Genomic DNA, 26,937 nt, shown 5'->3' with positions numbered 1-26,937 from the left:
GTGGGGAATGGTGGGGAGCAGTGGCTCCTGGGGGACATCACTCGGAGGAGACAGGAGGGCAGGTGCGGGCTCAGGTGCCTTGGGGCTCCCTGGGCATGGGGTGGAGGAAGCGCCTGCCAGGGCCTGGCTGGGCTCCTCATCCCTCAGGGCTGCTGGGCGCCCCCTGTACCCCGCACCCTAGGAACTGGGCTGGGCGGGGTTTGCGGGGAGCTGGGCAGCCGCGACCTTCCTGGGAAAGAGCGGCGGGTCGGTGCGCGCCTCGGGAGCATCGCCAGGGCTGCGCCCTCTGACCCGGAGCGTCCCTTTCCCGGAAGATCCCGGGCGGGGAGGCGTCTTCCGGGCCAGCTCGGGTCCTCTGCATGGAGCCGAGTCCTCACATGGCCGCATTCCCAGCCTGTGTGTATTCTGTTGTTTTTGTTATTATTATTATTTTTAATTTTGAGGCCCAGTTTCATTACATCACTACATGGCCCACTCTGGGCTCAAAATTGTGATTCTCCTGTCTCAGCTTCCCAGCGTGGTGGGATGACGGGGTGTCCCCCATCCGGTGGGGCCTCCTTTGAGTCGAGCAGCCTTGTCCTTGGGCCTGGATGGCAGAGGACGGGTGACAGCTGGGCTGCGGCAGGGGCGGAGGGGACAGGGGAGAAACCACTGCTTCAGTGGCCAGCCCGGGAGGAGGCCGATGGGGTCAGGTGGCCGGCCTGACTTTCTCCTCCACGTGGCCTCCTGCTACCTGTGACAGCTGGGGAGGAGGCAGGGGACAGGGAAGTGGGTTCCCAGGAATCACCCTCCCTTCCCGGGAAAGCGCGCGCCACGTGGCCCAGCCCGCGCCACCTCCTGGGGGGGGCGCTGGCAGCTGGCGGGAAACAATGAGGCCTCGGGGTGCAGGCTCCGCCTCCCCCCCCCCCCCCCCCCGGCCTCACCGAGCTCTGCAGCCCGGCCCCAGGGGCGACCCCGTGCGACCCCGTGCGATCCCGGGCGTGCACCGGGAGTGCAGCGCCCCCCTCTGCAGCGCCGGCCCCACCCCGGAGCGCGGTAGAAATGCAAATGCGAGCCGGCTGTGTGATCCAGCCTTCCCCGAGGGAGGCCGAAGCAGGAGGAGCACACCAAGTCCAAGTCTAGCTAATTTAGTAACTTGGTAAGGCTTCGTCTCAAAATAAAAATTTTAAAAAAGGAATGGGATGTAGCTCACGGTGAAGGCCCTGGACTGGATCGTGAGAACCAAGGAAAAAAATGAAAAATTTCCTTCCGCGCAGTGTGCGCACCTGTCATCCAGCACGTGGGAGGCTGAGGCAGGAGGATCGCAGCTAGTGTCAGGCTGAGCTCAACTTTTAACCTCGTGCTCTGCGTGGGGGCTCCAGCTGCCCTCGGGGACAGCGAATTCGCGGAGGGACGCGAGCTGAGTGGGAGTGGGGTGCGGCCGGTCACGGCCCTGGCTGCGGGCTGGGGCCGGCGGGGACGCTGGGCGACCGCAGGGCAGCCAGGCCGCCGGCCCGGAGGAAGGTGGCCGCGTCCAGCTGTGGCCTCGGCCTTAGCCCTGGCACTGCAGCCGGCGGGCCGCAGAGGCGGAGCGCAGCGCCACCTGCCGGCGGGAAGGCGTTGGGGACACGTGGGGACACGTGCGGGCACCCGCAGGCGCGCTGACACCTCCGTGCCGTGCACGTGTGTCCTCCCTGACACGCGGGCAAACAAGGTCACACGTGGGCGTCTGCGTCTGCCCCTGCGGGCACGTGGGGCCGCAGCCCCAGGGCCAGGTGATGACTCTCCATCGTCTCCTTCCGTTCCCGTTTTTTCTTTTGTTTTTTTGAGACAGGGTCGCACTGTGGCACCCAGGCCACTGTCCTGCCTCAGCCTCCCGAGTGCTGGGATGAGAAACGCGCAGCAGCACGCCCGGCTGCTGTGTTCATTTTTTCCATCCTGGGAGGGTGGACCCGAGTGCTCACGACCACCCGTGTCACGCTGGGCACCTGTCCCCAGGGGGTGCGGTCCGGGACAGCATGGGGGAGAACCCGTGGGTGCCCCAGGGTGGGAGCAGCGTGAGTCCCCCCCCAGGAGGTGGCCAGCAGCTTTGCTGTCCGCTCGCTGAGTGGCCGCTGTGACTGTCCCCAGCGTCCCCCCTCCCGGCCTGCGGTTTTCCTCGGCACTGCTGTGGGCCCGGCTTCCGAGAAGCCCCAGGACTTTCCCGCCAGGGCGCTCCAAGTTCCTCTTCGAGGAAGGGAAGCGGTGGGGCCTTCCGGGGCTTTCAGTTTCTTTCTAAGAAGTTGCCGGCCTCCCCGCCCAGCCCGGGAAGAGGAGCCCTGGGTTTTTCCCGCCAGGCCCAGTGCCACACTGGAACTGGGCCTTCAGAGAGGAAGCCAGAGCGGGTCCTCCGCAGCCCCGGCCCGCCCGGTGCACAAGCATGCACAGGCAGGCTCGGGTCTGCGGAAGCCCGGCCTGCCCTCCCTCGTGGGCCGCAGGAGGAAAGCTCAGTTCCTCAGCCCTCAGGACCCAGACTCTTGTTTGTTTTGTTTTTTGTGTATTTCTTAAGGCAAGATCTCATGCTGTAGTCCAGGCTGACTTCAACCTCCTGGAGACCCTCCTGTTTCAGCCTCCCGAGGGCTGGGATTGCGGGCACGTGCACAGTGCCTGGCAGCCACACGACCTTGAGACTTGCTCGCTGGCCCGACACTCAGAACAGCTGCCACTGAGTGTGGGCGCTGACCACGGGCCAGGCCGGTTCTGCCCTGAGCAGGAGCCCAGCTCCCCTGGCCACCAGCCTTTCCCCAGCCGGGAGGAGCTCCCGGATCCCGCCCCGAGATTCTCCGAGTCAGCTGTGTCCACGCTGCTGAGGGTGCGCACCAACGGGGCCTCCGAGGGCTTCTGGACTCCTGTCCCCCTCTCTGCTTTTCTCCATGGTGTTACTTTCTCCGTCCGCCGTGCACACTCATGTGTTTTGTTTACGGTGAGGGGAATCCCCAGAGCGTGGTGCTGTTCCTTCCCCAGCGTTCACCTCGGGGCCTCAATGTGTGACTCACAGTGAAGGTGGCAAGAAATTGCCCAGCGTGGTGGTGGGGTGACGGCATGGAAAGGCATGCTTTGTTTGGTACCAGGGATTGAACCCGTGACCTCACGCTTGCCTGGCCGGCTCTTGTGCTGCTGACCTAAACCCCGGCTCCCCGCCTTTTTTTGGCTTTTTGAGACAAGGTCATTGTAGTTCAAACTGGCCTTGAGCTCACTGTGTAGCCCAGGCTGGCCTTGAACTTTGAACTCATGGTGATCCTCCTGCCTCAGCCTCCCGAGGGCTGGGATTAGGGCAAGGGCCACCACAGCTGGCAACGCTTGGTGATTTTAGCCTGTAGTGAATTGCACGCTGTGTGCCGGCTTTGGAAGTACACGTTGGAAATCAGTGCCAGGACCCTCCTCACGCCAAGTGTAGCAGTCTGCACCTACAATCCTAGCTGCTCGGAAGACTGAGACAGGAGGGTGGCAAGTGGGAGCCCAGCCCCCCCTCCTGAGATTCTGCCCAAAACAAAACAAAAAACAGTAAAGCACTGGGGTTGCAGCTCAGAGATAGAGCACTGGCCCGACAGGACAGAGACCCCTGCCGGGCCCAGTATCTTTTAAAAAGCCCTCAGGCATGACCTTCCTGTACAGAAATGGCCTTTTTTTTTTTGTACTAGGAATTAAACTCAGCATCCCGTGCTTGCCTGGCAGGTGCTGGGCCACTGAGATACATTCCCAGCCCTTGTGTAGAAATTCTGGAGGCCCGGGTCATCAGGGTTTCTTTTGTCTTTTTGAGACGGGGTCTCACTATGCAGTTCAGGCTGGCCTTGAGCTCACATTGTAGCCCAGGCTGGTCTCAAACTTGCAAAGATCCTCCTGCCTCAGCCTCCCCAGTGCTGGGATTACAGGCGTGAGCCACCATGTCTGGCTCTGGTCATCAGTTTTGACTGGCAAAGTAGGGAGAAGGCCTGCAGACAGGACGTCCCCGTGGGTGTGGCCACCTCGGCCACCAGGGCTGGGAGGGGCTCCTGGGAGCCAATGTCAGGGATCTGTCCTTGAGAATTCCGGCCTCTTTCTAAACAGTGTCCAGTTCTCCATCCAGAGCTGCTGAGTGAAGGCTGACCTACGATTCCTTAAACAAACAAACCAAAAAGGACAAACTTTGAGTGTTTGTGTTTCTACAAAGCAGTCTTGTTTGTTTTTTGAAAACACAGAGATGAAAAAGAGGCTGGTGCTGATCGCGAGCCACCGAGAGCTGTGGGTCTCTGTGTCTGTCTATCTCCGCCTCTTTTTGTCTAATTAAATGGACCTGAGAGTGGAGATTCCGGGGCGCTGTTTCTCACCAGCTAATTCACTGTGGTGCCTTCAGGCCGAGGTCCGTCCTCAGAAGCTTTCCCAGCGGCCTGCTCAGCCCTCTCCTGCGCCTCCTTAGCTGAGATATTACTCGGTATCTCTAGCTCAGTCTTCACCACGCTGTCGACTAAGGATGACTTCCTAGTGAAATTTGTGCATTGAGGAGAAAGCACTATGTAACACGTTTTAGTTTTATTATTTTGTGTAAAAAAAATTTTTTTTGGTGTTTTGAAACAGGGCCTTGCTGTGTAGCCCAGGCTGGCCTCAAACTCCTGGCAGTCCTCCTGCCTCAGCCTCCCGAGCGCTAGGATGCCAGGCAGTGTGAATAACAAGTGGTATCTTCTCTCCTCCCCTCCTTCTCCTCCTCCTCCTTCTTAGGGGACAGGGTCTCACCATGTAGTTCAGCCTGGTCTCAAACTATATCTCTCAGGTGGCCTTCAAACCTGCAGTGATCCTCCTGCCTCAGCCTCCAAGTACTGGAATTTCAGGGCACAATTCAACCCATAACAGCATTTCTGTGGATGTGCTGAGCAATGCTGGGACAGTCACATCTCTGTGAGTCTCGGTGCCCCAGGGAAACACCACATTTCCTTCCTCCTCTTGCCGATGGCCCAGTGGCAAGGACACCTCCTGGAAAACAGCATTATTGGTCCACAAGCCATCACAGCTGAGTTTGCCTAACTGAAGTGACCCCTGTGGGTAGAGATCCCAGCAGCAAACCCGGGTAGAAGGGTGTAGCAGTCATCACTGCTGAGTAACAAATCAGCCCAAATCACAGGGCAGGGACAGCTCTGTGGCTGGGCTGGTCGGTGCCCAGGCTATATAGCGTGCTGGTAGTGGGGCACCCAGAGTGGGAGACCCTGGCCTCTCTCCCCTGGGGTCCCGGCCTCTGAAGTCTCACAGCATGGCTTCTCCCACCTCCTGTCACCAGAGCATGTCACAGCACCCAGACTCAAGGGGAACCGGTGACCCCAGCGCTCCCTGCCCCACTGTCCCCCACCCTGCTCTGGCCTGGGTCCGGGTGACCTGGGTGAGGCAGTGGAAGACTTTTGTCCTACTTTGGGGCCACCCCACTCTCTTCCCGGAACCCATAACCCAGCCACTCACCCTCCCCGTAAAGTTCCCTGACCTCCTCACTTCCAGCCAATCAGGCCTTGGAGAAAACTGGCAATTTATACTGCAGAGTTTCTTTTTATCTTTTGGTCAGGGTCTCACTGTCAGGGTCTGCACTCGGATTGGCCCAGACCCTCCTGCCTCAGCCTCCGAGGGGCGCACAGGGCTTGGCTGTGTGGGGACAGGCCGGCTGAACTCTCCCAGCCCCGCGGCCTTGAGTGGAGGGCAGGCCCGGCCTTCCGAGAATGAGAATGAGGAAGGAAGCCGGCCTGAAGGGCTGTGCATGGGCTTCCCGGGCGGCTGGGGCCCAGGCTTCCCCTGCCGCTGTTCCTCAGAGCTCGGAAGGGCCTGGGCTGGCCTGGGGACCCCTGGCCACTGCAGCTCGAGGTCCCTCCCAGGGGAAAAGCCCACGTCCTGCTGGGCTCGCTATGGGTGAGGGCTTCAGAGAGGGGCGGTCGGGAGAACGAGCACCCAGAGGCTGGGTTAGCGCTGCTGCTCTAGTCCCAGGATGGGATCCAGGGTCTTCCCACCGAGCTCCACCTCAGCCCTTTTATCTTTTCTTTTCCTTCCTTCCTTCCTTCCTTCCTTCCTTCCTTCCTTCCTTCCTAACTTCCTTCCTTCCTTCCGTTTGAGACACAATCTGCTAAACTGACCAGCTTGGGTTTGAACTGGAGACCCTCCTGCCTCAGCCTCCTAGAGTGCTGGGATGCCAGCCGCACAGGCGGCTGTGCACTGCTCTCACCCTCTTTAGGTCTAGAGCAGTGTGCGGGAAGGAAGTGCAGCCGTGAGGCCGCTGCCGGCAGAGGACTGGGCTCCAGGGCCTGGTGGCCCGGGGCTTTTTCTGGCCTGGCCTGGGGACCACATCTGGGTCCACCGCCTGCTGTGGGGAGTAGAGACTCCGCTCACAGGGACCAGGGCGCGGGGGCTCCTCAAAGCCGGCTCCTGTTCTGAGGACAATTGGGGGTGGGACAGAAAAGGCCCCCAAATCTGCACTCTGCCCACTAGCCAGCGGGCCGCCCTGAGGGATGATCAGGTGGAGCCAGGGCTGGGCTAGGCAGGGCCGGGCCGGGGTGGGGCCAGGTCAGGGCCAGGTGGCCCTGTGGGCTCAGGGCAGCTTCCGGTGAAAGGTTATCAGCCAGGCTTTGATGAGGACGGGTCAGGGACCCAGCCTGTCAGCACGGTGTGGTGTCACTACGCCCACGGGGACAGCTTAGCAGGCCCGTGGCCCTGGAGCTCTGCCAAGGGTGGGAGGTGAAAGGGGAGGAGCAGCAGGCACAAAGGTCCTGTGGTGGCCTGACACAGTGACACACAACCTGCAATCCTAGCACCCAGGAGGCTGAGGCAGGAAGATTGATGCGAGTTTGAGGGTACCCTGGGCTACACAGTGAGTTCAAGGCCAGCCTAGTGAGACCCTGTCTCAAAAACAAAAACAAAAACAATCCCCTAATAACGGTAATAATAAATCTGCATAGAAAATGATCACCAGGGGGCGCACGGAGAGCAGGGCGGCTTCAGCCACGCAGGAGGCTGCTGCTGGAACGCTGATCCCAGGAGTGCGCCCAGGGCAGGAGCCAGCAGGGGAGCTGGTGTTTCAGGGGGAGCCGCTCAGTAACCCCAGACTCAGCCCAGCGGGGGCGGCAGGTCAGCAGACTGCCAGGAGGACTTGAAGTGGGAAATTGCTACTTTTTTTTTTTTTCAATATGGTCTCACTTTGTAGCCCGGCCTGGCCTGGAACTCCAGAGATCCTCCTGCCTCAGCCTCCCGACTGCTGGGCTCACAGGTGCTCTTCATCACGCCCGGTTGTTTTTTGTTTTTATGTTTTGGGGTTTTTTTAGGAAACCCCAGCACCTGGCACATGTCAGGCAAAGCTGCACCCCAGCTCTTTTAGCATTTATTTTTACTTTGAGATAAGGCGGCACGGCACAGCCCCAGTCTCCTGAGGAGCCGGGGCAGCAGGTGTGTGCCACCATGCCCGGCCCTTTCCTTGGAAAGGAGCTGATAGCTTGTGTATGTTTAAACTGTTACAGGGCTGTGAGGACCTCACACCTAACAGATGTCTACAGTTAGTAAACAGCCAGGCGTGGTGTGCACGCCTGGAATCCCAGCCCCCAGCAGGCTGAGACAGGAGGGTCTACAGCTGCAGGCCACAAGTTTGAGGCCAGCCTGGGCTACATATTGAGACTCTGGCTCAAAACACCAAAATAGTGGACAGGGGACAGGGAGGTGGCTCAACAGAGCAGAACCTGCCTGGCAAGCATGAAGCCCTGAGTTCAACTGCTGGCACCAAAGAAGAAAATTTTAAAAATAATAATAAATAAAATTTGAACTTGGGTTAGGCAGCAAACACCCTGAGTGCTGGGGCTGGGGCTCAAACAGCAGCATCACTGTCACCCCGCATGGCAGTAAACTCGTACCCCTCGGCGGGTGCCCCCCAGGAAAAACCCTCCAACCCGAGGACAGTGAGGGGCCTCGCTGTGGGACACCAGGTGGAGCAGCTGACTCGGGCACGGGGGACTCGGGCACACAGAAGGCCGGGCGGGGCCTCTGGGCAGTGGGCAGGGTCAGGCGGGGCGGAGGCTCTGTGCCTGTGGCTCCCCCTGGCAGAGCTCACAGAGCCCTTGGGAAAGGGAGGTGGGAGCACCTTCACCGCGTGGGAGCCAAGATACAGTGACATTGGGGACCCGTCCAGCAGAACCGCGTCCACCTTAGTCACTGGACTGGATGCTGTGTGACACTCGGTCCTTCCCCAGAGTCACAAAAAGTGATCACTGGGGACCCGTCCAGCAGAACCGTGTCCACCTTAGTCACTGGACTGGATGCTGTGTGATGCTCGGTCCTCCCCCAGAGTCACAAAAAGCAGGAGCAGTAGATGTCCCGAATCAGGACACTGAGGCAGCCGCCACGGCACCACCGAGGGCCTCAGGAGAGGACCCAGGGCCGCTTCAGGAGCGGACGGAGGGGGCTCCTGGCCGAGCTCCCTACCCCAGGAGGTGACGCGGAAGCACCTGCTGTCCCTCCCTGCCCCGTCCCATCCTAACACCCCACAGCACCTGGCTGGGGCGCCCCCCCACCTGCGCCCTGTACCCCACTCTGCCTGCCGTGAGGCCACCTACACAGCCTCAGCCTGAGCAAAGACGTGGAGACCCGGGCTCCAGGAGGCCCCCAGCAGTTTAACAGCGCGGACAGGGCCCTGCCCACAAGGCTGATCCCCACCGTGAAGGCTGTTGTGAGGGGCAGGCGGGACCTGGCTCAGGGCCGTCTGCCTTGGACTCGAGGCTACAGGACAGAGACAGAGGCGGCGTGTGTGTGGCCTGCTCCGAGGACCGAGCTGATCCACTTCTGGAAGCACCTTTGGCAGTGACAGTCAGAGGCCCTCAGAATCATCAAGTCCCAACCTGCCCAGGCCACTCTGTGTCATCTGCTGAGGAATCAGGTTGGGGAGGTCGGGGCCACCCAAGTCACACAGTCCCAGCCCAGAAGAGCTCTGAACGCTGCAGCCATCACTCCTGCCACCTGAAGGCTGCTTGCACTGGCCATCACATCCTGATCCCACCCCTCCATGGAATGGGCGGAGAAAGTGGTCTTGTGCTGCCTGAAGCTCCCAGGAGGGGGCATGGCTCTGGTGTCAGTGTGGGGGCCTGAGTACCGTATAGTGACAGTCCCTGCAACTGTGGAAGTCACTGTGATGCCAGGAAGGCACGGACACCCCACAGGTGTCTCAGGCCCCCGGGAGCAGCCACTCCTAGCCTGTGTTGGGGGAGGATTACCCACGACACACCTGGGGCTCCCGTCCTGCGTCCGGGTAACAGGAGAATGAACAAAGTGGTTGCCAAGGCCCTGAGTGGCACTTGGCACACGCCGAGTGCTTAGAAATGTCAGCTGCTTTGTAGTGTTTTTTTTTTTTTCATTTTTCTTTTTTTTTCATTTTCAGCCTTCGGAATGCTGGCCAGGGTTACAGGCGCGGCCTCTGCCCCGTGCGCAGCTGCTGCTCCATAATGTGCCACAGATGCCCTTGCAGCCAGATGAACACAGAAAGCTTGTTCCAGGGCCTCTGTCATTTCCTTTCCAGCAGTGCTGGGGATGGGACCAGGCCTTGGGCAGCTCCACAGCTTCCAGTTGAAGAGATGTGTAATGCTCCTGGGCAGGGGCGCCTCAGTTTCCCTAATGCATCCCCTTCCCAAAGGCACAAGTGTGTTCAAGTCTTATGTGGCCGAGACCCAGCAGCCACCGCCCGGCACAGCTGGGCAAGCACTCTAATGCCTCCTAGAGCTTTAAATGTTTCCAGGCGGCCTCTCGCAGAGTTTCCCAGGCAGCTCTCAAACCCTTGGTCCTCCTGCCTCAGCCTCCTGAGCAGCTGGGATCAGAGGCATCCAGCTTTCCATGGCATTTGAATGCCATGGAGTGTGGGGCAGCTCCTGCATGACCCCTGCCCACCTGGCGTGGCCTCGAGCAGCCACTATGTGAGGCTAGCATCTGCTGCCCCCCAGGCTGCCCTGAGGGCTGCTCCTTGCAGGCACCAGGCAGCCGCCAGCCCCAGGACCTTGGCACTTGCTGCCCCCAGAATCTGCTTCTCTTAATGCTTTTTCTAGGTTGTCTTTTAACATCTTTTTAAAATGCCCCGAAGGAGGGATGTGGCCTCTGGCAGAGGCAGGTGACCTGCCGGGCAGAGGCAACCGGGTCAGTGACAAAAAGGGGACCTGTCTACTCTGCCCCACTTTCAGGCTAGAGGCCCCCATAGTGGGTGGCTGGGGACAGCTGTCAACTGGCGCCCCCTCGTGGCCTCTCAGGAAAATGCAACCTCTTCAGCCAGCAGCTCAAGCAGTCCAGAACTAAGTAGTCCAAACTGGGCTGGAAGTTGGGATCCTCCTGCCTCAGCCTCCTGAGTGCTGAGATTCCCGACAAGTACCCACATACCTGTTCTAGAACTGTGCCTCTTTTTTTTTTTTTGTCTTTTTCCTTTTTATGGGTACTGGGGATCGAACTCATGACTGCCTGCTTGCAAGGCAGGCGCTTATGCCGCTGAGCTAAATCCCCAGCTCCAGAACTGTGCTTCTTGATGATTAAAATGAAATAACCCAGGTAAACACCGAGCACAGGGCCACCCGCTAGGTTTGTTTCAATGACCGCTGTCCACTCAGAGCTTGCCAGGGGCCCGACCCAGGGTGGGTTTGCTTTCTCCTTCACCCCGAATCCCAGGCTGCCCTTGAGATGCTGCGGGGTCCTCCCGGAAACACCTCTGCCTCCCTCGCGGACCCAAGAAGCCACACACAGCACTGGGGGTTTTAATTCTCAAGTGGACTGTGTCTGTTTGTCATCTGACCGCCCTCAGGGCCGGGGGACAGCCCCTGGGGGACCCAGGCTGTGAAGCAGCAGGAATCCTGGGGTACCCAGACGTTCCGTTCTCAGTCCAGGCCCAGGAGCCCCTTCTGCCAGGCAAACAGGGACCTCGGTCACTGCTTCCGGAAGGGAAGGGACAGACCCACATTTGCCGGGGGTGAAGGGACACACACGCGGCAGACACCGGGCACCGTGGTCCTGCTCAGTCAGACAGCACAGCCGAGTCGGGCTCCCCAGGGGCCCCGCCGCCCGCCGCCCGCCCCACCGCCTCCACCCAGCGGCCCTGCAGCTCCTCTGTCTCGGCCCTGAGCGTGAGCAGCTGGCCCGACTGCTGCAGCTGGAAGACACGTGGGTCCCCCTGCGGCCCGGCTGTCACCTGGTAGCCCAGCAGCGGGATGGAGGTGAGCGCCCGCGTGTCCTGCGGAGAGAGCCGTGACCAGGTGTTCGTGCTGAGCTGAGGCCCCAGCCCCTTTATTTATTTAGAGGAGGGGTCTCCTTATCTGCTTCACTTGTGAAGGGGCCCAAACTTGGGATCCTCCTGCTTCAGCCTCCCAGAATGCTGGGGTTACAGGCATGTGTCACTATGCCTGGCTTGGTTAAAGGATCGTCCCCAAACCCCCAACGGTGGGTGGGCTGGCAAAGGGATGCAAGAGAGGAGAGAATAATACTCAGCTCTGAAACGCCGAGACTTGGGGCTGCCCGTTCTCCCGGGGCCTCAGTTTCCCTGTCTGACAGTACCCACGGGTGCACGGAGAGCCAGTGTTACCTGCGGGGCCGCGTAGATGTACAGCACGAGGGGGTCGTCCCGGGGGATCACACACCAGCTGCGGCTGCCGCTCCGGCCCCACCTGTCCCCAAGCAGCTGCAGGAAGCCGCTCATCACGCTGCCGTCGGGCCCGGCTGCGGCCCCTTTCTGAGCAGAGGGGGACGGAGGGACGTGTGGGGCCGGGGGCACCAGGGCACGTCGGGAGGGACGGGTCAGCTGTCCCTGGGGAGGTGGCGCCCACTCTGGTCTGCAGGGTCGCTGGCCCGTCCACCTGACCTCCAAGGGGCCGTGCTGTTAGCCAGCCCCTGGGCCCACGATGTGAGATTTGGGGTGTCCTGGGTGTCCCGGGTCTCCCTGGGACAGGCCCTGTCCTGTGGCTCTGGGGCAGAGACAAGGGTCCGGGTGACGCGGCCGGTCTGGCCTCACCTGCAGGATGCCCCTCCTGCGGCCCTCGGGCAGCACGCAGCCGGTGAGGAAGGTGTAGCAGGCCGCGCACACGCGGTGCAGGTGGCCCTGGTCGTACTGCAGCTCGGCGCGGTAGTCAGAGCAGCGGGCACAGACGACCTGCGGGAGGGGACAGGCGGGGACACTAGGCTGGGGGACGGGCCAGGAGGGAGGACACACAGCCTGGGGTTGCACCGAGGGGCTGGGAGCTGCCCGGAGGCCCTGCTGCTATCTGTGCCCAGCGTGGGCCCCGCCCTCCCAGGGACCCAAGGGGCAGGTGGGCACGCGGAGGCTGGCACCCAGGTCACCGGGACGCCGAGGGAGGCTGACTCAGCAGCAACCAGGGTGGGGCACTGCCAGGCCCTGTGCCCTGCACAGCAGGGCACTCTGTTTGCTGTGGTGCTGGGAACGTGGCCAGGGCCACGGCAGGCCAGGTGAGTGTCACGCTGGACCCCACGCAGGGGCCTGGGCCGCCTGCTGGTAGGTTTTAAATGGAGAGAGAAATTATAAGCTGAGTAAACACTCATTTTCCCTCCTGCCACCACGTGCACTTATTATTACTATTATTATTGTTATTAATTTTGGAAAGTTTTACTATGCAGTTCAGGCTGGCCTTGAGTTCACTACATAGCCCCGGCTGGCCTCCAAGTCATGGTGATCCTCCCGCCTCAGCCTCCTGAGTGCTGGGATTGCAGGTGGGAGCCGCGGTGCCCGGCTCCGTTTTTGCTTTTTAAGAAGTTACGGGAACCGCTTGTGAGGCTGAGACCACAAATTGACTCAAAGCTTGGGACAGATGTGGAGCCACTAGGTGGCTTCGGGAAGTGACCGTCACCTGCTTCTGGGTGCCAGCGCGCCCTCGGTGCTAGAAAGCCACTTCTGTCCCAACCGCAGTAGAACATGTGTGAGGCCACCTTCCTGGCCCTCCTGTCCCCAGCCCTTTGCAAGGGCTCGAGTCGGCCACAGCACAGCTCGGTGCCCGTGCCCAGTGCTGCCAGGAGCGGCGGGGACGCATGCAGTACTCACATAGCCGCAGGCCCGGCAGTGGTGGCGCCGGCGCGTCAGGGCGTTGAAGGGCTCCTGGCAGCGCATGCACATGGTCACCATCTTGTCGCGCACCCACTGCGGGGCCCGGAGGCCCAGCTCCTCGGACTGCAGCTGCGGGGACGCGGTGGACGCTGCCTGAGTCTGTGTCCGGCCCCCACCTGAGCCCCTCCCTCCGCGCTGGCCCTGGGAGCCCCAACAGGAGCGAACCCCGCTTCCCGCACCTCCTGCTCCTGGGCGTCGCCCTCCGGGCCCTGCACCGCGGCCTTGAAGGTCTCAGTGCGCCTCTCCAGGTGATCCACGGCGGCCTGGCAGGCCTGGGCGCAGGGGCAGCGTGTGGGAAGAGGGGCAGTGGCTTCTCCGTGTCCACCCACCCGGCACCCAAGGGCCACCGCCCGCAGCCCCGGTGGACCCTGGGGACCCAGCACGCAAGGCCAGGTCACCCAGATGCACAGGCCGCGCAGGGGCCGTACCTGCATCCAGGAAATCATCTCCTCCTCGGACCTGCGGGGCGGGAGCGCGTGAGGCGGGCGGGGCGGGGCAGGCGCGCGTCCCAGCCCCGCGTCCCCACCTACCGCGCCTGCAGCTCCAGCGTGCGCTGCCTCCCCGACACCAGGAATGAGTGCGGGAACTCCGAGTCCGGCAGCGGCCGCACCTGCAGGGCCAGGGAGGACGGCGCCCGTCAGCCCGGCGCCCGGGGACCCGTCACGGGCAGGGCGCGGGGACAGGCAGCGTGAGGCCACCGCCTAGTCCCGCTGAACCAGTCAACGCCGGAGCCGCCCGCTGTTCCTTACTCTCCACAGTTTTTATTTCATGGGGCTGGGGTCAGCCGAGAGCCCTGCCCGTCTGCCCAGAGCTGCTGTGCCAATCCGAGAAGGATCTGCTGCCCCCAGACGTTTTACTGACATCTGTGGCAAACTGGCATCTTATCCAGATTTCATTGATTGGTAAAGACAGTTGACTGCCATCTGTCGGGCAACCCTTGCTACAAATATCCAACCCATGAGTGCGCACCAGAGTAGGCAGCTCTGTGGCCCGCTGCAGACAGTGCCTCTTACAATGAGGTGTGCTGTGCAGTGCACAACCTGCACAGCTGTACATGCCGTCCCCAGGGATGTGCGTGGTCACACCGCTTCTTTCTTTGTAGGCTAGCCCTGAGCAGGACTATGTCAGACTGTGGGGAGAATCAGCCGCTGAGGATGAGGACTGTCTGACACTCAGGAAGGAGGAGGTCAGGGGTCATAGGTCAGGCTGCCTCCACACCAGGCTTAGAAAAGGGTTCTGCACAGAGATGGACAGCACTGTGCCTGCCATGCCCAAGCTACCCAGAAGAGGGCGCTGGGTGACCGCTATAGTAGGAACTACAGACTCACCAGGTTGGTCCGGTGAGTTTCTCTGGGATCAAAGGCTGGGATCAAATCCCGACCTTGTGTCCACCCGCAGGCCCTTCACCTTGAGCTCCATCCCTACCCTGACCCTCCTGTTGAGACAGGGTCTCATTAAGTCTCCCAATTGTCCAGGCTTGGCTTGAACTAGCAATCCTCCTGCCTCAGCCTCCCACAGTGCCGGGACGATACCGTGGCAGCTTCAGGACAGGAAAGGAGACACCCTAGGTGAGGGCTTTGGCCTCCATGACCTCCAGGCTGCCCACGCTGGGTGCTTGGGAAAGACCAGGGCCAGGGCCAGGGAAAAAGGGTGAGGCGTGGCTTCCTCCGGCCAGGCCTGAGGTCCCAGGACACACCAGCTTGGAGCAGAAGCCTGGCTGGAGCTGCCCCATGCCACAGCCGAGCTCAAACCTGACCACTGTTCGACCCTGGGCAAGAAGAGCCCCCAGGGCCCTGTGGCTCTGCATGCCGTGGGGGACTCACGGGCTGGACACTGCAACCCACCACACGGCCCCTTTCAGGCACTGGTACCATGGTGGTCTGTGGGCAGCCACCCCCAGGATGCAGAGTCTCTAATTTTGGTTTAGTTTGTGATACCTGGAATTGCGCCCAGGCCCTGTGCACAGAGCTACATCCCCAGCCCCTTTTTATTTTGAGACAGGTTCCTGCTAAATGGATAAACTGACCAGATGGGCCTTAAACTTGAGAGCCTTCTGCCTCTGCCTCCTGGGTTGCTGGAATTATAGGCATGCACACCTGTGCCCAGATAAAACTACTTTTAAAGGACCATCACAAAAAAAAAAATAAATAAAATAAAACAATGCCCAGGGATATAGCCCAGTGGCACAGTGCCTGCCTGGCAAGTGTAAGGTCCTGAGTCCAGTACTGCTAGAAAAAAAAAAACAAAACAGAACCCCAGGATATAACACCGGCCCTCCATGGAGGCCCTCAGCAGGCTCTGAGGGGAGGGTGCAGTTCTAATCCTCAGGGACAACCCAGTCAGGGGGCCCACCCCAGCACAGGGGTACCTGGGCCAGGACACGCCACACACAGGCCAGCACTGTAGTGCCCCCCCCAGCTTGGCACCCAGTCTCAGATCCTGGGTTCCATCCCCAGGACCCCGAAATAACTGAATGGACAGAAGCAAGTCCTCAGGTTCCCCGGACCCAGCCTCACAGGCTGCACCTACAGAGCTAGCTGGGGGGTGAGGGCTTCAGGTGTGGACAGCAGGGAAGGCTGGGCTGGCCAGGGCCAGAGCCCCCTGGAGTGCGGTGGGCGCCCTGGGGAGCAGCAGGCACTCAGGCTCTCACCACCCCGTGGGGACCCCGATGGTCTCCCAGCCCTGGGCAGCCTGTGCAGAACCCACCTTCATCCCGGCCACATCGATGCGGGTCCGCACCTGGAAGTGGGCGCCCACCTGCAGGACCCGGGGCACGCAGTACAGCAGCATGTTGTTGAACTGTGGAGGACACGGGGTGAGCCGGGCACCGCGGTCCCCTCCCTTCTGCCACCCCCGGGGACAGCTGGCGGGGCTCCCAAGCGACAGAAGGAGGCAAGGATGGGCCCGAGGGGTCGCCCTGCCCATGGGACCCCAGACACCCCGAGGCTGCTCCTGGGGCTCAGGTGCTGGGGCTGATGGAGGCGAGCACCTCCGCGTGTGGGGCCCCGGGCCGGATCTCGGGGAAGCCTCTGGCTTTTGGGGGCGTCGGGCCCAAATGAGGTCAAGGCCAAGCCGGGCTGCACAGCGAGCTGGGGGCGCCCCCCACCCCGTACCAGGAAGAGGTAGCGCTCCATGGGGTCGCGGCGGCGCGAGGAGATCTTGAGCACCGGGCCCTCGCGCAGCAGCGCGTTGGACGGGTCCACGATGTCATCGTCCAGGCCCAGGCGCTGGTACACGGCCCACAGGTCCCGCAGCCGCTCCTGCGGGGGACGCGCTCAGCCGGGCCCGGCGCCAGCGGGCCGGGCGGGCGGGCGGGCGGGCGGGCCGGGCCTCACCATCTCGGCGATGGCGGCGTTGGAGTGCTGGGCGGCCGAGAAGATCACGTCCAGCGCCCCTGGGCAGCGCAGGCCGGCGGGCGTCAGGCGGGGCCGCGCTCCCCAAGGCGCGGGGCGCACGCGCGTCGCCTCCGACGGCGCCGGTTCGAGTCCCGCCCTGGGCCCTCCCGGCTGTGGGCCCTCGCGAGCCCGGGGGCTCCCGGGCCCCGCACCCCACCACCCCGGCCCAGCCCCGGCCCCGGGCCCGCGCGCCTCCTCACTCTGGGCGTCGGGCCGGTCGGCCGCCCCGGGCGGCAGCTTGCGCACGTACTCCCGCAGCAGCAGCTCGTAGCGCGGGACGCGCTGCACCGGCTCCAGCAGGTGGTGCTGCAGCGTCAGGCTGCCCGAGGCCTCGCTGCTCTTGGGGGGCAAAGCGGGGCAGGGGCGGAAAGGGAGGTTGGGGTGCGGGGCGCCCAGCGCAGAGCCGGGGACGCCCAGCCTGCGGCGCTCACCTGGATGCGGGTGATGACCTCCTGGAACGGGGGCGACTTCTCGGCCCAGGTGGCCAGCAGCTCGCCGGCGCGCTCGAAGTTCTTCACGTACTCGCCGTACATCTTCAGGAACGGACCCAGCTTCTGGATCACGTCGCCGATGCGGGGCGTGGCCGTCCTGCGTGGTGACACGGGCAGGGGCCTGGTGTGGTGACCTCTGACCCCAAGCAGGTTCGGGGCCAGCTGGAGGGCGAGGGGCGTCATCCCTGCATCCCTGACCAGGAGGAGCCCCACCTGACCCAACCTAGCAGTACACAGCCTTGGCTGAGCCGGGCGTGGTAGCGCCCACCTGTAATCCCAGAGGCTGAGGCAGGAGGATCGCTGCTAGTTCGAGGCCAACCTGGGCTACATAGTGAGTTCAAGGCCAGCCCGAGCTGCTACACTGTTTCAAAACAAAACTGAACCACGCAGAACTGGCCTGCCTAAGGTTTATTCCCAGCCACGCCAAGGACTGTAGCTGTGTGACCTGGAGCAAATCGCTCGGTCTCTCTGCCCTACTGTGCCAAAGTAGGGGTGATGAAGGGGAGCTCGTGGGGTGTTATTCCTTCTTTTCAAAACACTTTACTATGGGAAGGTTCCAGCAATTACAAGCAGAAAGAATGTAGCAGTTACCCAGCCCTGCCGGCTGTTTCAGGACGTCTCAGGCATTAGGGCAAAACACAGAAAGTGGGTAAGTTAACCACTGAGTGCCCGAGGCTGCCTCGGAAAACAGGTTTCCCGTGTCTGAGCCACACGAAGCAGGAGCGCTCTGCCACCAAGCAATTATCCCCTCACCCCACCAGCTCCTTTTATTAAAAAAAAAAATATTCCTTTTAAATTTTGAGACAGGATCTCACTAAGTTGCCTGGGGTAGCCTCAATTCGAGATCCCCCTGCCTCAGCTTCCCAGACCACTCGGATGACAGGCATGGGTCACTACTCAGGGCTTGTCCATCCAAGCTCCTTGCTGTGCAAAGCACCACACACCCAGAGTGGAGACCGCAGTGGCCTCCCAGCAGGGAGCCGGGTGCCTGGTTTGTCCCCATCCTGGCCAGGACTGCCGCAGCCTCACCAGTCCTCTAGGCGGCGCTGCAGCTCCGGGAGAAAGAACTGCGCGTGGAACTGGTAGATGGAGGAGATGTTGGAGAAGATGAGCCTGACCACCTCCTCCGGGAAGGCCTTGCTGCTGCGGGCCTCGCTCAGCAGCTCCTGGAAAAACACCTGCACCCGCCAGCAGGGTCATTCACCGCTGCCCATGGGGAGCCCATGCAGCCTGGTGAAGCATCTTCTTCCCTGTCCCCCACCAGCGGGGGCTGCTTCAAGAAGGCAGAGTGCCAGGGCCGAGAAGGGTGAGCTGGGGCGCCCTGTGCCTTGTGGGGGACTCAGCCCCTGGGGGTGGGGACGGGCTGCGATCCTGATTCCGCCCCACCCTGAGACCTTGGGGCTCAGCCCCATGGAGGAGGGCAGCGCTCAGCAGGGGCCAGGCTGGGGCACCCACCTGGTCCAGCAGGTGCAGGCGGCTCACGTAGGCTTGCTCCGTCTCCAGCAGCTCGCGGACGATCTTCTTCTCCTCCGGCTCCTGCAGGCGAGAGGGGCCTCAGATTCCTGCCTGGAACTCAGCCTCAAGACTGGGTGGCTGCCACCTGCATTTGCTTGGGAGGCGCTGCTGGAAGGGTACAGGCACCCCAACTCCCTGTCCAGGTCCCAGGTGTGAGAGCTGAGCCACCCTGCGGTTCCAGCCCAGGTCACATTGCAATGACATTGTGATGGCCCACACTGGGGGCCCCTTCACAGCTTCCAGCGTAACTGCATTTGGAAACGGGGACCCTCGGGGGGCCTTTTAGGTGAAATGAGGTCACAGGAGCGGAGCCCAGGCCAGGAGGATTGTTGTCCTCGGAAGAGGAAGAGACCTGTGCTCGGGCACAGAGACGTCCACACGCAGGCGGGGAAGCTGGCGGTGTGGGCGGAAGGAAGCAGGGATTCCTTGGGAACCAGAGGATTCCTATCTTGGCGGCCTCGAGCGAGGTCTTTGCTGTTGCTTGAGGCAGGATCTCACTCTGTCATCCGGGCTGGCCTTGAGCTCACTTTGTAGCCCAGGCTGGCCTTGAACTCTGTGATCGTCCTGCCTCAGCCTCCCAAGTGCTGGGATTACAAGCATGTGCCACCACGCCCAGTTCTTTACATTTCTGTTTCCTGCCTAAAAACTCCCACCCAGGAACCCAGGACCCAGGGAAGAGTGTGACAGGGACCCAGCTGGGCTGTGAGAGGAGCACAGTCCAGCTCCTGGCTGAGCTCTGGTCACACAGGGTTCACACCTGGGTCTCTGATGGGGACTGGGTCCCCGGCTGGCAAGACTTCCTCCAGGCCCCACTGGACAGCTTGTCCTTCAGGGAGTTCAGGTAGCTCCTGCTCACAGTCCTGGGCCGAGACTGTGGGGCCTCCTCAGCAGGGAGCATCTCCCAGGGCCCCAGGGACAGGGCTGGCCTACACTCCTGCGGATGCTGTGCGCCTCCCGGGCTGTCGTCTCCAGGCGCCGCTCCTGAGGTCCTGAGAACAGAGCAGATCTGAGGGCTCCTCGGTGGGGAACAGGAGGTGCAGGAGCCCCAAGCCCTAGCGGGGTGCTCGGGTGACAGTGTCAACTTGGGTGTAGCAGCCCTGGCACTCTACAGGAACTTGCCAAGGAAGACCCCGATTCTCCCTCATGGAACTCTGCCTGGGGGGAGCTTCAGGTCCACATGAGTCAATGCACACTGTTTTGGGGGAACTGTATACTTCCCTTTTTAAAGTGCAGCCTCGTCCAGAGAGCCCCCTCTTTCTGCACACAGGTGGCTTTTGTATTTATTACCAAGAGTTTATGTTTCTTTTCTTTTCTTTTTTTTTTTTTCCGAGACAGGGGTTCACAGTCTAATTCAGGCTGACCTTGAACTCACAGCAACCCTCCTGCCTCAGCCTCCTGAGTGCTAGGATTACAGGACTGCGCCACCACGTGGCATCATTTGTAGATGGACATACTGGTCCCTCCTAAGATTCAGCTATCATGAACCGTCCTGCTATAAACATGGACATGCATGGTCACTGGAACAAGATGGACAGAGTTTCGCTGTGGCTGCTCTCCATCTGGCCTCTGGTTTAATTTCTGCATCAGCAATGAACGATCAGGGGAAGTGGGAGCCACCGAATAACCTAAAGAGCTGCTGACGCGAGGTCTGGCGGGGCCCATGCCCTGCACACCCCCTGCAGGGGCCACAGCCAGCCCGGCGCAGGGTTCCTGTTTTTGTGCGCCGGGGCAGCTTTGCTGCCCTTCATCCAGGGACTTCGGGGCTGTTGGCTCTGTAGGGTTAGGGAGCCACCAGGGCGCGCCCCCTGCTGGGGAAGAGCCGGGGAACCCTGAGCCGGCCCAGGACAGAGCCCCAAACTCCGAGGGAAAGATTCGCCTCGCACCCGCTTCGCAGCGTGGAAACTGAGGCTCAGGCAGGCTGAGCCTCCTGCAGCGCGGGCCCAGCAAAGGTGGGGTGTGAGCCCGGGGGGCGCCCTGAGCTCTCCTGAGGCCCTGCCCGCCCCCTGACCCCTGTCACGGAGAAGCGTCCGAGAATCACAGCGACTTCCCCAACCAAGCCTGTGGCCAGCGACCTGGGCTGCTCCCCCGGGCTCCGGCCCCCTCCCAGCACCGGACCTGCTTCCGCGGCGCTGAGGCCCGGGTTTCTGTTCTGCATTTGGCTTCCGCGCCTGCATCTCCCGCGAGCCCCGGGCCAGCTTCTGCTGCAGGTCAGCGGAGGCGCCCGGGCATCACAGAGAAGCCCAGGCCCAGCGGGGGCAGCGCCCACGGAAGCCCACGCCCCCCCCCGGGTGGAAGGGCTCCCCTGGCAGGGGCGCTGTCCGGTGCGGGGGCCACAGCGTGCCTGGCTCCTCCTGAGGGTTAGGGCACCTGCCTGGCTGGGCATCCATCCCCTCCCATCGGTGGGCAACCGGGAGGGTGGTGCCAGCGCTGTCCTCGGTGCTGACCGGGGTGCCCTGCTGCAGGACCCCCCGCCCCACTCGGGGCGGAAGCCCAGCTGCCTTTACCAGGGGTCTTCGCCCCGCCCACTTCGGGCCCACGGGGCGCTTCGGGGTTCCTGCACGCCTGGGCGCAGCTCCTCCGCCCCTCCCAGCACATCTGCTGCCCGCGACCTCATGTGGTGGTGGACAGAAGCCTCTCCCGCTCCCCGAAGTTCCTGCCACCCCCTCCTCAGCTCCTGGCGCTGTGGGTGCCTGAGCAATGACCACGGCAAAGCCTGCAACCCTCAGTCCACTTCCTGAGCCCCTAACCCAGTTCTGGGTTTACATGGGTGCTCGGTGACTGTCATACACACACAAACACACACAGACACACACACAGCACACAGGGTGGCACCGCCAGGGTCACCAGTTGGTGGGGCCTGTGGTGGGCACCCTTTGATGAGCCCCGCCCGCTCAGGCCCCACAGGCGTCCAGCCTACCCCCAACCCTGCTGCTCCTGCACCCTGGGGCTCCCAAGCTCTGAACTACTCTCCAGGGCTTCAGTGGGCACTGCCCAGCTGGGAGAAGGTGTGCAGGGCATGAACCGAGGAGAGCACAGCGGCCTGCACCTGGGCCTGGATGGAGCCTGGGCCCCCCCACACGCACCCCACCTCAGCCCCAGCCCCAGCCCAGAGCGAGCCTTCCCCCAGCGGCCCTGTACCTGCCCTCCTCAAACACAGTCACCAGGCTAGACACAGAGGGTGGCTTCTCCCTGTCCACAGGCTCCATTCCGAAGGCCTTCAGACCCTGCTGCACCTAGGGAGGGAGAGAGCTCTTTAGTCTGGACCCTCGGCCACCTTGGCTGCAGGACCCAGTTGGCCTAGGACATCCTGTGTCCTCCCTGAGGGCCCAGCAGGCCTGGCTGCGGGCTTCAGAGTGAAGGAGGAAGTGACCCCTTAGCCGTGGTGGCCAAGGGAAAGGCCCCTTGTTCCCATAGAGGGGGCTGGATGGCCCACTCGCTGACCTCTCACTTCTGTGGACCTCCAGTTCTAGAGCCACCTGCGAGGACTACAGAGGCTCTGCAGCTGACCCCGTAACTGGTCTGGTGGCCTGAGTGGCTCTGGCCAGCCTCACTTTCTCCCTCAGAAGTTCAGGAGCTTCCTCCTGGGCCCTCGGAGCTCAGTGGTTCTGCCTCTGCTTCTGCGCACTGCTGCAGAGAAACCGTTTTTTTTTTTTTTTTTTTAACTAAAAAAGCTGCTGTTTTTGCGTTGATGCCCCAAGAGAGGCCGCTTCCTCCCTGAAACTGGTGCTCAGAGTCGAGAAGACTCCACCACTGGGCGCTCTGTGTGGGCATTTCCCAGTCCGCCCAAGCCGAGCCCACTTTCCGCAGAGACAGCAAAGATCAGAGAGGTGCAGAGGCTTCCTGAAGTCACCCAGGAAGAACACAAAGAGAAGCCTGATTTCCAGAGCCAAAGCGAGGGCCCTGGATTCCGGCAGGGATTTGCTGCTTTCTGGATGCTTCGTTGTCCTGTGGCTTCTCCTGCCCCAGGCCTCCTGAGCTGTCCCAGGGCTCCCAGACCCGAAAGCCTCTGCCTCTGCCCCTGCACTCAGGCCCCCGGGCTGAGCAGGGTTCTCCTGCTGCGGCTGCTCTGTGCTGTCCTGAGCCAAGGCCCGTGGAGATGGAGCCAGGTCCTGCAGGGTGGGAACCCAGCCTGCAGTGCTTGGTACCCAGAGAACCTGATGGAGCACGGCACTGAGGGGCTCTCCCACTGGGGCTCCCTGCCTCACCCAGCCTCAGTGCCGTGCTTCCGTTTGTATTTTTATTATGAAGAGTATAGGATATATGCGAGAGTAGACTGAAGAGCATAACGTACCCCGTGAGCCCCTAACACTGACCCAGGGCCCCCTATCCAGACTATGGTCACCACTAGTGACCTTTTCCATGTCAGTTTTGAAAGGAATCCCAAATATTGGGATTTAGCCAATATGGTTTCACCCCCAAATATTTCAGTGTGTATCTATGAGCTAAAGACCCAGCCAGGCATGGTAGTGCACACCTGCAATCCCAGCAATCTGGGAGGCTAAAGCAGGGGATCCCTAGTTTGAGTCCATCATGAGTAACTTGGTGATTTAGGGAGACTGTCTCAAAAACAAAACAAACACAAAATACCAGCTGGGCATGGTGGCACATGCCTGTAATCTCAGCACTTGGAAGGCTGAGGCAGGAGGATCTCTGTGAGTTTGAGGCCAGCCTGGGCTACAAAGTGAGTTCAAGGGTCAAGGATACAGCTCAGTGTCACAGTGCATGCCTGGCAACCACAAGGTCATTAGTTTGATCCCTGGTACCAAAGTGGGGTTAAAGCCAGCTTGAACCACATAGCAAGAAAATGTCTCAACCCCCCCAAAAACAAAAACATAACAACCAACTTGCTGGGGAGGTGGCTCAGGGCAAAGACCATGGGTGCAATTCCTGATACCACACACATACACACACACACACACACACACACACACACACACACATGCACACACACATATGCACACACATGCATGCATGCACACAAACACAAAAGAACTTATAAATACATAAACACACATACATACACATGCATGTACACATTTATAATAATAAAATCAGTTCCATGCACATGTATTTTGCACGTTCAATACGTGTGCATAGACATAAAATAACATTGCCACTGTCAGAGCCCGAGGTGGCTGTCTCAGTTCCTCAGTGTGGTGACTCCTCAGAAGGCAGAGTGCCAACGTCTCACAAATGCCTTCATGATGAGAACAAGATGTGATATTAAAAAAAAAAAGTCAGGTACACGCAGGCACAGCAGAGTTGCCCTGGGCCCCTGGTTCTTTGTCTGTACCCAGTGGTGGGGACACAGTGCCCCCAGGTCTCCCATCCACACAGTCAAATCCCCGAGATGGGGACCACTTCCTCCCAGGCCAGGGCCCCAGTGGCGGCTCTTCCTCTGCTTCCTCTGAGCTGGGGTGGAGGGTGTGCACATTGAGGGGCCTCAGAAGGCCCATGAGACACAGGCCACACCCTGAGTCCCAAAGGACATCTCACCTCTCAGCCACCAGCGCTGGGAGCGGCCCAAGTGGTGTCTGGGCCCCCCAGCACAAGACTGTCACCTCACATCAGCACCTGCTGGGGCGTAGTGATTTGTGACAGACAGGCCTGTGATGAGGGTAAGGATGACAGGACGACATAGCTCCTGGGAAGATTCGGCTGGCCAGCTGAGACCTGCCCGTGAGTCTGCTGCGACCCTGTGACCCCACTGTGCCGCCTCGTCCCCTCCTCCTGCCCATGCCACCTCCTGCCAGGAGGCACTGAGGGTGCTGTGTGTGGCACACGGTGCCCGGCTTGAAGGCAGCTGCTCTCTGGGGCCTCATCGTCCCCCAGAATTCCCTGAGTTCCCTTCTGCCAGATGTCCCACCACCCGGCTGGGTGTGGCACAAAAGTAGACTAAAGAGCATGTGGGACTTTCTCAGGAACTTCCCTGCACCCTGCTGCTGCCGCCCCAGCCCTAGGGGGTCTGTGCTGTTCTCTTTTCTTTTTAGTCAGTCAGAGGGATGTCACCAATCAGAGTCAGCTTAGTTCTGGGTGGGGTCAGAGGACACTGTGGAGACACTGGATAGCGCCTCACTGAGCCCAAGTCTGCGCCAAGTCCCAAGGGTAACACATACCCAGGCAGTGACTGCGGAGACACAAACAGCCTTCCCTCCTCCGTGTGTGAACGGGCTAGTGTCATAGCTGGCTTTCCCAGGGACAGTCAGGCTTGCACCAGGCCCTGGCACCATCCCACTATTTAGCAGGGACGCAAGGTCACTGGGGTCAGATACGGGGGAAACGGGAGGTGGCCAGGGCAATGGGGTGAGAATCCCTGACTGACGTCAGCCACAGCCCTGCACCTGGGAGCCCCGGGAAGGCATCAGGTTTCTAGGGCAGGAGAAGGCCCGGCAAGGAGGCGCCAGCAGAGCCAGGCAGGCAAGCTGGAGCTGGGTTGTGCCAGGCCAGCCTGAGAGGTGCTGGAGCCCTCTGCCTCACGGGCTCCTTTCATCTCTAGGCCCTGCGGCCTCTCCGGAGCCCTGCCTGCCAGCCCCACGCGGAAGCTGGGAGAAACCTGAGGATCTCAGCCTGAGAAGGGACAGTTGTCTCTGTGTGGCCCCTGGGGACCTTCCTCCTCCACGCACAGCGCCGGATTCTCCTCTATTGGCGCCTGCTCTGTGTCACTAGGTCCCTCTGTCTCTGCTCCAGGGACAGCTTTTACACAAGCCAGCCTGTAGGGTCATCGAAGGCTGTTACTGGGTTCTGGGTTGTGGCTGCGGACACAGGCTTCTGTCCCTAGCACTTGAGCCCTGCAGGACCAGCCCTGCATCCCACCAGCTGCTCCCAGGTCTCCTCGGTGTCACTGGATGTAGGGCAGCAGGACCTGGCTTCTCTCTGTGACCCCTCAAGGAGGCACGGGGCTACTGCACAAAGGGGTGGAAAGAATCAGCGGTTTGCATCCTTCCGGCAATTCAGCTTTTGGGCTCCTCAACTCCAGCTCTGTCCCCTGTCCCCAGCTGGGATGGGCCACTCGGAACTCAAAAGTGCTCTGCCCATTTTGTCCTTGTCATCCCAAGCCCAGTATTCCAGTGAGGCTGACATCTCCCCCTGTGCAAGTGTCACCTCCTGCCTTCCATGGTACCCAGCTCTGCAGTGTGGGGGAGCACAGCTGGGGCCCCATGCATGTCAAGCAAGCACCTTACCACTGAGCGGCACCCTAGTACCTGGTTTCGGGGATTCTAATGTTTGGCTGGGTTTGGGATGTGGGCAAGGCCCTGACTAGATGGTGGAGGCCCTTGGTGTTCCAGCCCCCACTGAGCACCCAGTGGGCACAGACACCCACAGTGCCACGTCTGGAGCCTCTGACTGAAGGCATTGTCAGTGGTATGGTCATACGTGAGCTGGCTCAGAAGTTAACTGTACACACACACATGTGCACAAGCACACACATGTCCATGCATGTCTCAAACTAGTTCCCAGAGATGGCACCATCTAAGCTGGGATTTATAAATGCAAGTGTCAACTTGAACCACACAGGTAACCTTCTGACTGCAGAAGGTGTGTGATTAGCTGTGGGTATTGAGGATGGAGAGCCTGTGCCCTCTTCACAGCCAGCTTTTGCTCTGTTGTGACTTACTGTGGCTAAGAGAATGCAGGCTGATGCCAGAGGTTTTTTCTTTATTTCTTTTTTTTTTTTTTTTTGGTACTGGGGATCAAACTGGAGACCTCAAGCTTGCCAGGCAGGTGCTTATGCCACTAAGCTGAATCCCTGGCCTGATTTTTTCTTTTTTGTTCTTCCCAAGAGAAAGTCATGTTCAGGGATTTTAATGCAATTACTTGAAAGCCATGATGTAGCTGGGCACAGTGATGCAGGCCTGGAATCCCAGCCCTCTGCTAAGCTGCGACAGGAGGATTGCAAGTTCAAACCTGGCCTGGACAACTTAGCAAAACCTGGGGCTGTAGCTCTGGATTCAGACTGCTGTAACTGAAAAAAATCTTGACTTGGTCAGTGGCTTACTGAACTTGGCTGCACGGTGCCCGCCTGCCACCCGCTTTCAGAGGCTATCCTCTGGTTTTGGGTTAGAGCAGCTACCAAGAAACTTTGAAGCTTTGAAATGAAGACCAATTGCAGAAAACCAGCCCAGTCCTCCCACTCACGATAGCAGGTGAGAGACCACAACTAGTAACTGGAGTCCATCTTACAGCAGGGCTTCATGCCACGCCCAGAGCACCTGCCCAACTGAGGCCTGACCTTGCTGACCTTGAGCTCCTGGCCGGAGGGAGCTGGTTGTTGTGATGTCACAAGTTGCAGCCGTGGGAACTGCTTTCTGCACTCTTTTTCATTGCAACAGGGTTCTGCACATGAGCTTGGAGACCGGGATGATCTATCTGCTTGCAGTCCCCACAGCCTGCAGGAAGCTTATTTCTTTTTTAATTTAAATTTTTTTTTTGTACGGGTTGCTCTATTACATCCCCA

The 26,937-nt window shown here is 60.6% G+C and overlaps 1 protein-coding gene across 2 annotated transcripts; it reads right to left on the bottom strand.

Moving 5' to 3' along the window:
• Positions 1-10,728: 10,728 nt before the first annotated feature.
• Positions 10,729-22,110, bottom strand: Fgd2 (FYVE, RhoGEF and PH domain containing 2). Of its 2 annotated transcripts, XM_063238950.1 has the most exons (17): positions 21,924-22,110; positions 21,621-21,715; positions 19,240-19,471; positions 18,423-18,503; positions 17,997-18,145; positions 16,908-17,064; positions 16,677-16,815; positions 16,417-16,475; positions 16,195-16,341; positions 15,788-15,880; positions 13,612-13,691; positions 13,510-13,540; positions 13,261-13,353; positions 13,019-13,150; positions 11,978-12,115; positions 11,552-11,698; positions 10,729-11,203 (listed from the first exon to the last, which is right to left on the bottom strand). In XM_063238950.1, exons 2-17 carry the CDS (start codon positions 21,686-21,688, stop codon positions 10,988-10,990), a joined length of 1,962 nt encoding a protein of 653 aa, XP_063095020.1. In that variant the 5' UTR covers positions 21,689-21,715; positions 21,924-22,110; the 3' UTR covers positions 10,729-10,987. The 2 variants fall into 2 exon arrangements, with proteins under 2 accessions (XP_063095020.1, XP_063095018.1); XM_063238948.1 differs by having other exon boundaries at positions 16,417-16,815.
• Between the last annotated feature and the right edge of the window lie 4,827 nt (positions 22,111-26,937).

Source organism: Cavia porcellus, unplaced genomic scaffold (genome assembly GCF_034190915.1).
Source record: "Cavia porcellus strain 051 isolate PalLab524CR breed Dunkin Hartley unplaced genomic scaffold, mCavPor4.1 scaffold_28, whole genome shotgun sequence".
NCBI lineage: Eukaryota > Metazoa > Chordata > Mammalia > Rodentia > Caviidae > Cavia > Cavia porcellus.
This window is presented reverse-complemented; position numbering and strand designations above follow the sequence as displayed.

What these genes read in the sequence shown, in the direction of transcription:
- Fgd2 (XM_063238948.1), bottom strand. Translation starts at nt 21,688, where the DNA reads ATGGAGCCTGTGGACAGGGAGAAGCCACCCTCTGTGTCTAGCCTGGTG. An exon ending in ACTGTGTTTGAGGAGGGCAG is followed by an intron (nt 19,472 to 21,620) that starts GTACAGGGCCGC and finishes CTCTGTTCTCAG; the next exon opens with GACCTCAGGAGCGGCGCCTG. An exon ending in AGTCCCCATCAGAGACCCAG is followed by an intron (nt 18,504 to 19,239) that starts GTGTGAACCCTG and finishes TCTCGCCTGCAG; the next exon opens with GAGCCGGAGGAGAAGAAGAT.